Source organism: Neolamprologus brichardi, chromosome 3 (genome assembly GCF_056152115.1).
Source record: "Neolamprologus brichardi isolate AB-2024 chromosome 3, ASM5615211v1, whole genome shotgun sequence".
NCBI lineage: Eukaryota > Metazoa > Chordata > Actinopteri > Cichliformes > Cichlidae > Neolamprologus > Neolamprologus brichardi.
The window spans coordinates 27,440,392-27,456,390 of record NC_142106.1 but is presented as its reverse complement, the minus strand read 5'-3'; the positions used below and the strand labels follow the sequence as shown (position 1 = coordinate 27,456,390).

At 38.1% G+C, this 15,999-nt stretch overlaps 1 protein-coding gene across 1 annotated transcript in view; it reads left to right on the top strand.

Moving 5' to 3' along the window:
- Positions 1–13,560, top strand: part of LOC118455566 (uncharacterized) — a 91,149-nt gene extending 77,589 nt beyond the window's left edge. Inside the window, 5 exon segments of the mRNA XM_087838252.1 lie at positions 9,436–9,744; positions 10,990–11,298; positions 12,577–12,891; positions 13,140–13,237; positions 13,459–13,560. Of these exon segments, the coding sequence (XP_087694378.1) occupies positions 9,436–9,744; positions 10,990–11,298; positions 12,577–12,891; positions 13,140–13,237; positions 13,459–13,560 (1,133 nt within the window).
- Positions 13,561–15,999: the final 2,439 nt, after the last annotated feature.

The window sequence follows — 15,999 nt, the reverse complement described above, 5'->3', positions numbered from 1 at the left end:
AAAACACGTACAAATGACAACAGAAGTGCTCCAGGTTTCTAGGGCGCAGTGTTGAGCTTTTGTTACCTAGTGGCTACACAAGCCAGGAAGTATCAACAACCAGATTTGGTGTGTGGTAGTAACAGGTAAATGAACTTTTTTTGTTAAATTATTTGAATAAATATGAGTGCTTGTCTATAAATACACAAACAATACACACATGTTTTCAATTGTGTAATTTAAGTGATCTGGGTAGCTCTGTTTTGGAAGTTCAGTAAACGCTAGAAATGTGTTTTGGAGTTTGTACGTGCTTTTTGGAGTTTGTATATGCTTTAGAGTTTGTACGTGCTTTGTCTCTAGGGGCCATATATAAACATATATAAATAAAACCACTTTTTTTACATTAGTAATTCCTTTTCTGCATAATTTTATATTATTGTTAATGATTAAATAATTAAAGCAACAAAACAACCTGAAGAGCCAGATCGGAGCCGAAAGAGCCGGCTCTTTTTAGTGAGCCGAGCCGAAAGAGCCGGGTCTCTAAAAAGAGCCGGAAATCCCATCACTAATTCACTCTATGGCTTTATTCATGGTGTATTTTACCCCTTCACCAAAGGCCGTTCTCGTTTTCAGCATTATATTTGCAGTGATCGTCTATCTATCAATATCTGCGGAGTATTTTTTTTTTAACGAGTATCCTATTTTCTAAAGCACAGCATGTAAAGGGTAGCTCGGTTAGCAGGATGCTAGCATGTGGCGCTTAGTGAGACACGCCTCAGACGAGTTGAGCAAAGACCCCGTCTGTGTACTTTATACGTGAGCAACGGATTTAAATAAAATTAACGTTTCAAAAGACAAACTTGAAGATAAAAAACAATATACTTACCGGAGAACCGCCAGGGTTTGCCGCTTCCATCTTGCTGCTCCTAAATTCAGAACTGCCTCTGCAGACAGGCAGGGGAGGCGTGGAAATTGTCTTTGAGTTAGTCAAACGTTTTCCTTAGTTCGAGTAGATGATAAAATAAAATAAAAATAAATGGGATTTTAAGTAGGACTAGGCGTTCTGTAATGATCTCTATTTAGGAGAAAAACTTAATCACTCACCTTTAAACAGCTCTCTTTTAGGAGACACACTGCTGGCTAACAGTGTCATGTGATCAAACAGCGTAATTTAATTGGCTGAGAGCCACTCGACTCGATCTAGTGCTGATTGCTCTGGCTTGGGTCATTCAAGTTCATCACTTTTGCAGTTGAATTTTTGCAGATGAATATTTGCAGGTGAATTTTTTGCAGGTGAATTTTTTGCAGATGAAATTTTGCAGGTGAATATTTTTGCAGGGAAATTTGGAAGATAAAAATTCAGTGTTATAAGTTCAATGTCTAAAAACACTTAAATTCTGATGATACTATATTTCTTCCATAGGTCTTTTGTAAGTCAAAATTTTCATAAGTGGAAGCAACTTTTTCCATCGCCTTTTGAGTGAGGCGTTGCTGGCTGTAGACAAAGTTCTTGGTGGAGGAGGAGGTGGCAGAGGTGGTGGAGGCTGAAGAAAGCATACGCATGCATATGTAACGATGTAAAAGAAAGAATATGGTTTTATTGTTGTTAAATTCCTGTTAAACTTGGGATCGCAACCATGGGTTTATTTTTTAACTTTTATTTTGAAAATCCGCAGCGGAAGTCTGCTACTGGTAAATGGGTTTTCCCTGTGCTTATCCGTTAGTAGCAATGAAGCTTTTGCTGTGGTAAGTTCTTCCTCAGTCCGCCCTGACTGAACATGAGTTTAAAACATATTTGAAAATCCTCATTGAGGTTAACATGACAGTGCATTAACAGCATGAACTGCCCATACAGCAACATCTGAGTAGATTTCAGTTCTATGATCTTGTTTTGCAATTAATGGGTTAGACGGTAAGAAAAATGGACACGCTGAGCTAGCGGCTAACAGCTAGAGGAGACTGTCGTGTCTTATAATTTGAAACTTCTCTTGATAGTTTGGGCGGACTCCTGTTGCTGGAAACCCATAGTTATTCATGTCCCATGTTATTGCAGGTATGTGTATTTTGAAACATGTATTTGGTTGAGCTGCAGGCTAATTCTGTTTAAGAAATACTGCTTATTAAGTTTTTCCCAGTAGATGGCAGCATTGTTCCATTTACTATTGTACATGAAAAGAAATTTTGGCTTTGGTCTGGAAGTTTATTTATATTCACATGAATGTGCATTTAAGTGAATTAATTTCTCTTTTTTTACCTAAACCACAATGCAGTAATGTTTTTATTTTATTTTCCGTAATACGTTTTGTTGCCATTTTATTTTTCAATCAATATTTGTTTTTTATTTATTTTAAGAAAACTAAGAGTTCCACTATATGATCATTTGTTTATCCGTTAGTAGCAATGAAGCTTTTGCTGTGTTTGGGCGGAATCCTGTTGCTGGGAAACCCATGGTTATTCATGTCCCATGTTATTGCAGAAACCCACAAAAGGGGAATAAACCACGCCTGAGCTCTACCCATCTCAAGTCCAGAGAGTTTTACTCATACAGCACCGGAAATAGAGACTGAGGGGGGTTACACATACATACGTATGTGTACATGTGAATAACATTATGGAATTTAATTCTAAACATTAAAACTAAAACTTACATTTACGTTAATTAATGTACGTACGTACACTGTGCAATGATATTTTTTTAAACTTGTATAATTTTTTTTATTTTCTATTTTATAATTTTTTAAATTTTATATGTTATATTTTTTTGTGCATTTTTATGTTTTTTAACTAATCACTACTGCTACTTTCATCACTTTTTGCCTTCTTAGGCGCACTTTCACCTGAAGGTTGACTTGTTGCTGGCCCCTTTGTAAAAAATCTATCTAAAGACATCTGTCTACGTTTCAAAATGGATCTGAAGTGGGAGAGGCAGAAGTAACTAAAATGATCTATAGCACAAGCGGTAAAGTTCTTTTCAGGGTGATTTCTATCGACAAAATCGGCCACCCTCTGAAAATCGCAGAGAATGTCCTTGATATCGGCCAATGGTATGACAGCCTCCTCCTCATCCTCGCTGAATTGTTGCTGTACTGATGAGTGCTGCATCGCCTCCAACACTTGCAGCTCTGCCGTTGACAGCTCCTCTTGATGTTCATGCACAAGGTCGTTTATATCCTCCTCGTCGACCTCCAGTCCCAGGGCAGTGCCAAGATTTATGATCTCCTCAACCTCGACTTCAGGTTGAGGTTCCCCCTCCTCCTCCTCCCTCCCTTCCTCAAAGCCTTCAAAATCTCTAGGGGCAACAGCATCAGGCCACAGCTTCCTCCAAGCAGAATTTAGCGTTCGACGACTCACCTCCCGCCATGCCAAAGAAGTCAACTTGAGGCATGCATCGATGTCAAAATTATTTTTCCAAAACTCCCTGAGGGTGAGCTGCGTACTTTCTGTTATGTCGGAACACTGTTTGAACATGTGTTTCATGTACAGTTTCTTAAAATTAGAGATCACTTGCTGGTCCATGGGCTGGAGGAGAGGGGTCGTGTTGGGAAGGAGGAAGAGAACCTTGATGAACAAGAACTCCTCCAGGATGTCGTCCTCGAGGCCAGAGGGGTGGGCGGGGGGCCTTATTGATGATCAGCAGGCACTTCATGGGGAGATCGTTCTCCTCGAGGAACTTCTTGACAGCAGGGCCAAAGACCAAGTTGACCCATTCGACAAAGAACCATTGGGTCACCCAGGCCGTGGGATTGGACCTCCACATAACCTCGAGCCTCTCCTTTAAAATTTTGTGTTGCTTGAAGGCACGCAGATTTTATGAGTGGTAGACTAGGAGTGGCTTGACCTTATAGTCCCCACTGGCATTAGCACACAGGGCAAGGGTTTGTGGCCTGGCATCTCTTTTTCCTCCGTGGTGATTTACGTACGCCGTGGCATTTTTTTCCAGAAGAGTCCGGTCTCGTCACAGTTGAATACCTGCTGGGGGATGTACCCTTCTTGATTTATGATTTCCTCGAATGTTTTAACAAATTCTTTGGCCACCTTTTGATCAGAACTCACTGCCTCGCCGTGACGCACAATGGAGTGGATGCCAGTCCTCTTCTTGAACCTCCCATGCGATGCCTTGAACTCTGGGGGGGTTGGGGGTGCCCCCTGCGAGGACGTCGATTCACCCCTGTGTGAAACACCCTGCTATCTTTCCTAAGGAAAGCAATTTGTCAGCACTGCTCATCAAGCATCATCATGAAAGGCTGCAGTACCAAGGACGGGCTATGAGCTGCGAGCCAACAGTGTTTGGCTTCTTGGAAGCAGTAAGGCAGTCTCTTCTCATTTACTGTTGCACATTATTCAGGAGTTTTACATGAAAAACTGTAGAACAAAGGATGACAAACCTCCCACAGTAACACACAGAGTTTACTCCACCTTTCAAATACTGTGGGATGGATTGTATGAGCTTATCTACGTCAAAGATGGAAGAAAGGAGCTTAAATGTTATGGACTTTTACTCACATGCACGTGCTCAAGAGCCATACATATTGATATGCTTGAAGAATTAACAACTGATGCATTCATCAATACTCTGAGCTCATTTGTCATTTTGCGTTGAAGTGTCAAAAAAATTCAGTGTAGTCAAGGCAGCAACTTCATTGGTGCAAGGTGCAAGTTTGCTAAAGCCATGAAAGAGATGGATGGAGGGAACCTCAAGAAATTTAGATATGAGTTTGTTATAAACACAACATCTGCAAGTTATCAAGGTGGCTTTTGGGAACGCCAAATATACACTGTGAGTAATGTTCTGGTATTTGTTCTCAACCGATCAGCTGAAAAGCTTGATAAAAGTAAGAACATTAATCTATGAGGTTATGGCAATTGTGAATAGCAGGCCATTAACAACAGAGCATTTGCACAGTTCATCTGGTCCAGAACCCTTGACACCTAACCACATCTTGACAATGAAATCAAGCATCATTGCTCCACCTCTTGGAAAATTCATTAAAGAAGATCTGTACCTGCAAAAACGATGGTGCAGATTACAGTTTTTAGCCAACAGCTTTTGGGCATGGCAGAAAAAGGAATATCTGTTGAACCATATTGCACTGGCAAATTGGAACAGGGTAAGACAAAATGCAAAGGTCAAAGCAGGGTTTGAAGAAAATTTAGATGATGACGACCCACACGCAGATACTTGGCAAACTGACTAAATAAAAAGAGAGCTGCTTTATTACAACTTTTGCCAAGTTACAATAAAGCAAAATAACAAACTCTATGAACAGATGGGAATAACCCAAAAAAGCCAAGAGAACACAAAGACAAACAGGAAAATGAACAGGATGCTGAGACAAAGACTGAGGGAAAGACGGCACTAATTATATAAAAAACAGTAATCAGGAAATTGGATAGAGGAGGGCAGGAAGATGCAGCTGAAGACAATGACAATGGGACACGAGAGAAAGGAAAATTAATTGCAAAAGACAGGAAAGAAAAATAAACCAATGTAAATCATTGGTATGAATATGAATAACAACTATACTGAAAAGGAGACAAAGAGGACATAAGGGAACTTACTAGAAGTGAAGAAAGAAGGATGCGATGGAATAAACAGTGATACAAAATTACTTAAACTCTATGAAAACAACTTGTAACTAGTAACAAATTATAATAAGAATGGGGAAAATACCACAGAATAAATGAAAATCAAGCCTAAGTGATAAACAAAAAGAACACTTAATGATAAACATAAGGACCACCGTATAGGACCACCTAGGGGTCATGTTAGGATTGGCCAAATTTCATTTTTATTTACCATGTATGACTGTATGATTATTCATTCACCCTATTACATCCTAAGCCGTTCTTGTCTTATGAAATCTAAAACTAGCCATAAATTTAAAAATACCAAAGTAAAGCAACCTGTTTCCTTTCAGCTCGGACAAAGCTGTGATACAGCTCCTCACCTGTCAATTACGATGTACATCCAGCCTTTAAATTATTGCCTTATTGTGGCAGTTGGCTATGGTCACAGAAAGCTGCACCTATTTCAATATCATTGGGTACTGTAGCACTCTAATACAGGCATGTTCATCTCCCATTAACAATGGTTGGAGCTAGGTAAATTGTGGGGACAGCAGCTTTTTTCTGATGGTTTGTACATTTACATTATGGATAATCCTCTGGTCCTGATAAACCTGATGGGAGAGCAGCGTAGGTTTCAGTGGTCTGAGATCAGTTGCGATCTGCACTTCATATGGCAGTTAGCTTTAGCACAGATGAATCTCCTCTTCCTAACCACCTTGGTCAACATGTGGGATCCAGAGAAGATGGAATTTGAAAAAGTTGTTAACTCCTATATTACATTAGCCAGATAAGCTGTGACGATGATAGAGAGGGTATATCAGCACAAACCATCTAATAACACAAGGAAGTTGACCATGTGCAAGTTCAGCAGCACTTTCACATTAGTCTCTATATGAATAGAGACTAATGTGAAAGTGCTAATGTGAAAGAATTAGTTAGCTTCTTAAATGTTTCATTACATTGTATGTAACTATGTATAATTACTGACTATCTGTTAATTCCTGAGCAGTGAACTCAGGAATATTTTACATAACTCTGAATCAGCAGTATTTTATGTCATCAATAACGGTAGTTTAATTTTCTACTGGTGGCACCAATTGACTTTATACCTAAAAATGTATTGACTGAAAATATCACAGTGTGGAGATATGTAAAAACAACAGGAGAGGTCTCAGTGTCTCACTCCAACTTTATTACTGAGCCAGCACAACCTCACATACAGAAAAGCACCAAAATCTCCACCCCAGCACTTCCCTTCAACTTGGGTGTGAGTGGAGCCCACTGGTGGTCCGCCACACGTGTTTATACTCACATGAACATCCAATTGTTGGCATAAGAAAGCGAAACTGAAAGATCGTGTCTCAGAAATTTGGTCTGTTAAAAATTTGCATGCAATTTATTTGAGCTCTGGCATAATTTTCTATTCTTTGTGTGCAGCTTTTTTAAATAAGTATGCAATGTCTTCAAACACAGGTGCATTGTTATCTATGTTAATTCACTGTTTAGTGAATTGTGGGAAGGCCATTTAAGACACATCAGCCTGTGGGTGGAGCTCAGCATACGCCTATTTGTATTTAATAAGTCAAATTAAATCAGGTGTGGTTAGAAATGGCTCTCCAACTGTTTGTCTCCTGTTTCTCCGTGATAACTATTCTTTTATGCAAAGGTGAGAAAGAAGTTTGATTTTTATTTAAGTATTTATTTGTATTTGTATTTAATATTTTTCTCATTATTACAAGTTCAATCGCACCTCTTTAAAGACTATTGCAGATGGAAATGTGTTCTTTAGATACTCAAACAAACTTGTGAACCTGCTAATAGGTTGATGCAACATTGGAATATGAGTCAAAATGGATCAAAGAAGGAACTCTTTTTTTTAAAATCCACCTGAGAATTAAATACATACTAGATGAAGACAGAATTACTTTTGAATTTTAATGTAATAAAAAGCAAATCAGTTAAATAACTACCAGATTGCCTGTGACGATTCACATTGCTGTATTTGATATCAATTTTTAAATAGAAATAATAATAAAAAGCACCAATAGTGTTTTTATACTGACAAATAGAACGTCAATAGAAAGTAACTACCTGTTGACTGGCAGTGCTGAATTCAATAACACTGTAGTAATCAAGAGTAACAATAAAGGGCAAGTTTTGGTTCAATGTTAACAATATCTACTAAACTGGTTAATAACAGGTTTGTTGACCAGTGACATTATCTGGATGATTATTGTAAAGTTGTTTATAAAACTTTCTAAATGGTTACTAATGCTCCAAGACATAATTGATGAGAGAATAGATCCAAGAAACATATTTCCATTCTCTTTGGAACACGCTTCCTAATGCAAACCTGGTTTAACATATTTATTTTATGTTCCACTTTGCAGATGGTCGTTCACAGCAGCCTGGTAAGTATCCAAGAACAATTTAAGAACTTCAAGTTTCAAGTTTGATTTCAACCTTGTTTGTTTCCTCTGAGCTACGACATAAATAGAGGCAATAGACAGTATTAGTCTCATTTGTTTGTACAATAAACAAATGAGGATGCTACTCATTTGTTTCTCATTTTGCTTTTGTAATGTCTGTATTGCTAAGGAGGAGACTTTTCTGTCCCCCTTTTGTGTCTTGTGCACAAACATATACACAGAGCTTTCAGTTAAGTTCAATTAAATCATAAATATCAGATTTAATATGAGCTAATAATAATAATTATATATACACACACACACACATATATAGTCACTAGAAGCTCCTCAGAACGCTCACTTTAAGCAGAAACTGGAGAGATATGGCTTGGTGAAGTGACATGCTCAGGAAATGAAAGTTCTCTAGCTCAGTGTTCAAACGGTGGATTTGGAGTAAATGCATGTAACCATTCTGAGGACGCTTGTGTCATCTGTTCAGGTGAGATGGAGAGCCAGTGACAGACCAGCCAGTTCTGCTCTTCTCGATCAATATTGCAATCGATCTGCATGGTGTGGAGCTAAAAGCACAGCTCGTACTACACCACTTTCGGTTCATATGCAACCGTCATTGAATCTGTTTCTGAGGTTGTTATTATTAAAATGAGTAGCCCAATAGGGTTCATCTTGTAGGACTCAATGTTTGTCCTCTTCCCCCTCTTTATTTTCGTTCTGTTTTGGTTCTGTTTCCTTAAAAACGTTTGACACAGAACACTTTCATTTCCATAAAAAATAGTTAGAAACTGCATACAATTATAAAGTCATCAAAGATGATTATCTTATAGTAACAGGAATTTCTTTAAAAACTGCATTAAAATATTTTAAAGGAAAATTGTAAATATAATGTAGTAATTCTGCATAACAGCTGTTTGTGATGTTTTTTTAAAGCAAGTATCTCGATGAGTGTTGATATTTATAATATAAACATTACAATATAATATAGACACTCTTATAATATCATTATAATGTAGTTTATATTCATTCAGCACACATGATTTAACATGAAATTGTTTGTGCTATAAGGATTTTCTGGAGAATTTTAAGTGTTGACATCAAAACAGCGGTCCCAAACCTTTTTTGCGCCACGGACCAGTTTATGTCAGACAATATTTTCATGGACCAGCCTTTGAGATGTTGAGGATAAATACAACAAAATAAAACCTGGACCGGTACTAAAAAAAAGAAGATTTATTCAGAACACACGGGAAAAGACCCAGGGAAACCAAGTTAACTTAAAAAAGGCGGGTGGAGGGGGGGGGGGGGGGGGGATGACGCTAAAAGCCAATAAAAACCCTGAAAACTATGAATTTCACACCCGAGCCTCAACTCTCGCGGCCTAGTACCAGTGTGTTTAACTAGTGATCAACATTACAAGTCCTGTATGTTCTCTCAACAATCTGTGGTCTCTGTGTTTTGTTTTCAGACATCAGACTGGCCGGATCTGGATCGACTCGATGCTCTGGCAGAGTTGAAGTCTATCACAATAACACCTGGGGAACAGTCTGTGATGATGGCTGGGACCTAAAAGATGCTGAGGTGGTTTGCAGACAGTTAAACTGTGTACCGGCACTAGAAGCTCCTCGGATGGCTCACTTTGGTGCAGGAACTGGACAGATATGGCTGGATAATGTGACCTGTTCAGGAAATGAAAGTTCTATAGCTCAGTGTTCAAACAGTGGATTTGGAGTACATAGATGTAACCATTCTGAGGATGCTGGTGTCATCTGTTCAGGTGAGATATATTTTTAGTCATTTTAAAAACTACTCATACAGTCTTCAAATGCGGAGGGTGAACTAGTTAAACAGGTACAAACAGAAGGTAAATAGTTTAAGTTACATCTTAGTTTGAGTACCTGTCCAACCTGAACTGCCTGCTGGTACCGTCTCATCAGTAGAACGGTCTTCTGCCACCTTTCCATGTGATGGGTAAGTGTTTCATTCTGCCTTGGGAAGACCGGTCTTCTTGGGAAGACCGGTCTTCCCAAGGTGTTTCAAGCACCACGAGGACTTGCTGTGTTCACTGCAGTTCACATTTTTCTCTAAGCTTGGTTTAATTGTTGGATGTTAAAAAGTTTGTACTTTCTTTCTTTTGTGTGGCCTTAAATAATGTTTGGCAATGTTTTACATGAAAATACTGCACATTGTAATGTAGTTATGCTATATTACAGCAGCATTAAGACATTTTAAAACACACCAACCTAATATATTAATAAGTGCACATGTTTCACGGTTTATAGTAATCAAACATACAGGATTTCACCTGAAATGACATTTGATCAATCAGTTTTTACTTTGTATCATCTATCATTTACAGTATGATACATTCAATCAATTCAGTAAGGCCTGTCTGGAGATTTTTGAAAACGTAAATCAATTAGTTTCATATGTGAGAATGACATTTTAACAGCAATTAGTATGTAAATCTACACAAAAAAAATGCCTATTTACACTTTATGTGATCAAAAATCAACAGTAGACTGTTAAAATTATAAATCTAGTCACTAGTTTCACTTATGGTTGCTTTATCATTTGACATTAAATATTTATTAAACTTTCAAGGTTCTTCACATGCTATTACATAATTAAGCCAAAATGACAATACACTGCAGTTCAAGCCTGATTAATTGTATTGCAGCATTAAATTGATGTCTTTGAGCTAAGTTCAGATTGTTTTTACATGTAAATTTCTTATATTTAATGTAAAACATGCCAAAGATGTCATGCAATTTAAAGCTGCACAAAGTATTTTAGTTTGTGAAAAATCTTTATTTTTTACCAATTGCTTCATTTTCTGCTTCAACCAAACAGAAAAAAACATTTTTTTCCTGTTTTGTTGTTATTATTTTACCTTGAAATTTTCTGATTTGTTTTACATTGTAACTTTTTATAATTCTGCTATATGTGGGCAACTAGTGATGAAGATTACAAATCCTGTATGTTGTATGCACAACGTAGCTTCTCTGTGTTTTGTTTTCAGCCACCAGATTAGCCGGTTCTGGATCGACTCGATGCTCTGGCAGAGTTGAAATCTATCACAACAACATCTGGGGAACAGTCTGTGGTGATGGCTGGGACTTAAATGATACTGAGGTGGTTTGCAGAGAGTTAAACTGTGGACCGGCACTAAAAGCTACTCAGATGGCTCACTTTGGTGCAGGAAGTGGACAGATATGGCTTGATAATGTGACCTGTTCAGGAAATGAAAGTTTGCTAACTGAGTGTCAACACAGTGGATGGGGAACAAACAACTGTGCACACGATCAGGATGCTGGTGTCATCTGTTCAGGTGAGAAATATTTTTGGTCATCAACAAGATGTCAGATACTGTAAACAAAACTTTTTTTCTTTTTTTTTTGATGCAGTGTTTACAACAGGGCTGGACTGGAACAAAAAATTGGTCCTGGCATTTTTGGTCCAGGCAGCCCATTGTGATCACTCAAAAACAAATAAAAACGCACACATACTTTCTTCTGTCTCTTCTTTACTCTCTTGTTTGGGCTGCTTTCCCTCCTCCTGCACTACTCCACAGCTGGTGCTAACAGCAGCCTCCTGTGACTGTTTGCTCCTGTTGATGGTGCAGCAGCATCATTTCTGACAGCTAACATGTTGATTAATTTGTATCTATTTATGAGTTTCTTTTTTCTTTTCTCCGTTAGCTTTCTGCGCCACATTTTCGCCACTTCTTCTAAAATTTGTTCTATAAGGTGCATGAGTGCACAGCAAAGGTAGGAGAGGGCTTGGTTGTGTTAAGCACAGAGAAATGGCAAGTTGCCATCCTCCCACTTCACTTTCATTTGTATAACAAATTGTTGGAATCTTCACATAATTTTGAGCTTTCTCATCAAAAATGTTGATAAAGGGGCCGTTGTTTTCTGTTGTGATCTGTTCGTTAACAGAATTAAATGTTGACATCAAGAAGTAAGTGTGTCCTAATTATTTAAGAGCTGTCATTGAAAAACTCAGTCTCATCATTGTATACCTGTGTTACTGAACCACAGTGTAAGAGGACTAACATTTCCCTGTAGTTTAAAATAAATAACAGTTTTTATGAAGTGATGAAATGGTCTCACGGTGCCAGTAGATCATTTACATTTTGAAATTTTGAAATGCTACTATTAAAAAAATTATTTTAAACTGAGATGTAGTAATGCTGTATTACAGCAGTATTATGACATTTAAAAAATATAAAACCTATTATCTTAATAAGGGCACCCTTTCAAGTTTTATGTGAATTAATTACTCCAGATTTCATGTAAAATCATATCTGATCAATCAGTTTGTATTTTAAACCATCTAACATTATCAGAATAGTACATTAGGATTTTTTGGAGGTTTTTGAAAAAGTAAATCCATTAGTTTTATATAAAAATAACATTTTAGCTGCAAAGGTTTAATGTTTTTTTGTTTTTTTTATGCAAATTAATACATAAAAAAGCATGTGATCAAAAATCAACAGTAGTTGTAATTATCTACCCAGGTACAAGTTCTACAATAGTATTTCAAATTCCTATCAAATATTGCCATTTGTGCACTGAACCTTTTACCTTCTCTATTTTGTTCTCAGGTTTTCCCATCAGATTAGTTGGCTCTGGATTGACAAAGTGCTCTGGCAGAGTTGAAATCTATCACAATAACACCTGGGGAACAGTCTGTGGTGATAACTGGGACTTAAATGATGCCCAGGTGGTTTGCAGACAGTATAAATGTTGGACAGCACTAGAAGCTCCTCAGAACGCTTACTTTGGTGAAGGAACTGGAGAAATATGGCTTGATGAAGTGACCTGTTCAGGAAATGAAAACTTTCTAACTGAGTGTCAACGCAGTGGATTTGGTGTACATGATTGTGACCATTCTAAAGACGCTAGTGTCATCTGTTCAGGTGAGATATATATATTTTTTGGTCATCCACAAGATGTCAAACACTGTAAATGAAGCATTTATTTACAACTACTCTTACAGTCTTCAAATGCAAAAGATGAATGAGTTAAACTGGTACAAAAAGAAGGTTGAGTGTTATCTGTCTGAGAATGAGAGAACTGACAACTGAAATTAAGAAGGAATTTATTATCTTACCAGCTCCGTGGGCAAATGCCCCCTCCGAAGGTGTGACACCCAGTGAGAAAATAGCAAGTTCAAAGAAGTTCTTGGTGAAAGTGAATCTGGCTGCTGTCGACTCCTCCGTGGACATGAAAGACCCAGCTGTGATGGAGTCCATCATGAATTCGGTAACTTATGTTAAGAAATCTTAGTAAAGTGTCTATACTTATTTTTTAATAAAAAAAACCTTCCAGATGTTTTTAAAACAGTCTTGGGTAAGGAACGATCCCAGAAAAACTGCTTTATTAGCAGTTTCTGTGTCTCTTTCATGTCAAATTTCATTTAAAATGTAACTATAACAGTCTATAATTTGTGGTGTAATCATTAAATTCTCTTTTCTGTTGTGCAGATCAAAAATGAGTTGGGAGGTACGACTGGTGACCTAAAAGTGAGCTGGTGGAAACTTCCAGAAAAGAAAGATATCAAAAAACAAGAGACGTGTACTCCATAGTTCACACTGTTTGTTTCAATAGCTGGATGAAGGCAGCTTACAGCCTGTAAAACTGATGTGATTCATTTAATCTTTACTTTTCACATGATATCTGCATGTTTACTTGTGTTTTGTTGTGGTACATTTAGTTGTTAAACAAACATAATCTCTCTCGTTTGATGACTTATTTCTGTGATGATTTTCCAAAGAAGACGAGCTCAGTTGGTGTCTTCAGAGAAATATTACAGTCAATATGAAATTTAACATCTGCTTTGAATTGAGGTAAAGGAAAGTGATTTTCAAGGTAAGGAAGTTATATTTCCATTTGGTTTGCATCATGAAAAACAAAACATATGGAAATATATCTTCCTTGACCTTCCTTGTCCTTAAATAATTTTTCTCTGTTTCTCACAAAGTCAGAATTGAAAGTCAAGCCACTTTATTTGAGAATTGACTGAAAAACTATCAAATAAAATGCATCTGTATGTTTTATTAGGACTCATTTCAGTTCAAACCTGTATATTAATTAAAGCTTTGAATATTTTGCTCTTTATTAGTGGAAAAAAAAGCATGTTACATTTGTTGCACCCCAGCCCAGGGGAAACCGGTGTGCGACACAAGGAAAATTAAAAAAAAAAAAAAAAGGAAAATGCCCCCACACTCCCTGCTCTCAAGGAAGACGAACCAAAAACTGCCACAGATTTACAACATCCAGTCAGTTTATTAAGTCCCAAAAGGTAGCGGGCGTCAGGGTGAGGATGACCAAAACAACAAACAAAACTCTCTAGAAATAAAGTGCAACTGGCTTACCTACACGGAAAAACCCCCAAAAGAAAATACAGGTTTCTTACCTGCCTCCCTAACCAAAAACAGGAGAAAAGGCTCCAAAACAAAATGGCTTCTCACAACAAAACTATTTACAACACAGCAAAAGCTTCTCATTCCAGAATTCATACTCATACAGATTCATACGCAGCCACATGCACAGTTCGTTGGGAACAGGAAGTATGTTGGGAACAGGAAGTAGGCAGGGGGCGTGCCGGTTCAGAAGGGTCCTCATTTATAGCCGGCATCTCCCAGTTCTCCACCAATGGTCAGCCTCCACCAGGAACTCACATAACATCAATAACACAGGATACAAACTATGCCACCCTCTGGTGTGGCAGACAAAAACAGTGCAAAACCCTGAATCATAACACACTTTAGCCTTTCCTTTTTAATGTTTGGCTTTATTATATATTGCATTTAAATTACATGATCATTACGTTCTTGTGTTACCCTACTCTTCCCTTTTCTGTGTGTATTTTTTTTTTCATATGAGTTCCTTTAGATGTCCAGTACTAACCAAAAATCTTGGAACACATTTCTTTATGTTTTGCTTGCAAAATGGGAAATGGATGCATTATATACGGCAAAAACAGAGTTTGTGAAATTCTAACAAAGACCCAAATGCCATGTTGCAGTACTATACTGCTATGGTAGCCAATGTTTCAAATGCAGGTTTGACAGGTTTGTGAATGTACACTTTATCCAAAACCTGGTGACGGTTTACTCATCTTTGCCAGTCGGTGGCTGTAGCTCAGGTGGTAGAGCAGGTCACCTACTTATCAGAAGGTTAGTGGTTCAATCCCTGGCTCATCCCTCATCCCCATCCCCACTCCTTGGGTGGGAGCGGCTTGTACCCGGCCGGGGCCTGTGCCTATTCTTGCTGAGCAACCACTGGTGGGACCCACAGCAGTCTGTTAACACACAGTGAGTGAGAAAGTGACTAGAAAGGAAAATCTTCATCACTTGTGTGGAAACACTTTGGAAAGCTGTGCTTCTTCTTCTCCCACCTTCACCTTCGCTGTCATCCTGAAAGTGAACTGAGCCCAGTTAGCAAAGTGTTCTCAGGCGAGCTGTTTTGTGAGAAGGTGAATACAGTGGTCCCATGCAGTTCACCTTTCGTGCCATCGCTTTTTTTGTGCAATTTTGCATGCTTTTTGTTGTGTTTTTTTTGTTTGTTTGTTTTTACAGCGCATTGTGTACTGCATCCTGATTGGCTGTAGAGCATTGTCAATCAGTCTCGTGCCGTGTCTCCTGTACAGTACAGAGTGCGTTCAGCTTGTCAAATTTACATAAATCTTCGCTCGCTAGCAGTGTGACTCTGAAGTGCTGCACTGTATGTTTGTAAGTTTTCTCCCCAACGAAAACAACAATGTTGATGAAACGTTTTGCACTCTCAAAGGCACCTGTGGGTGCATTTGGTTTCATTCTACTTGGTCGCCCTTTGTCTGATACTCACTGTGTCTGTCTTAGCCTTTCTGTGTGTAATCTCAGAGCTCCAGTAGCTCTGTTCATAAAAAATAGCCTAACCAAAAAGTACAATCTCACTCATCACTGTTTTTCACACAGAAAATGCCGCCATGGCCACAAGGCAGAGAAGTTTTAAGAATAGCATGCACTGTAAAATCTTGGACA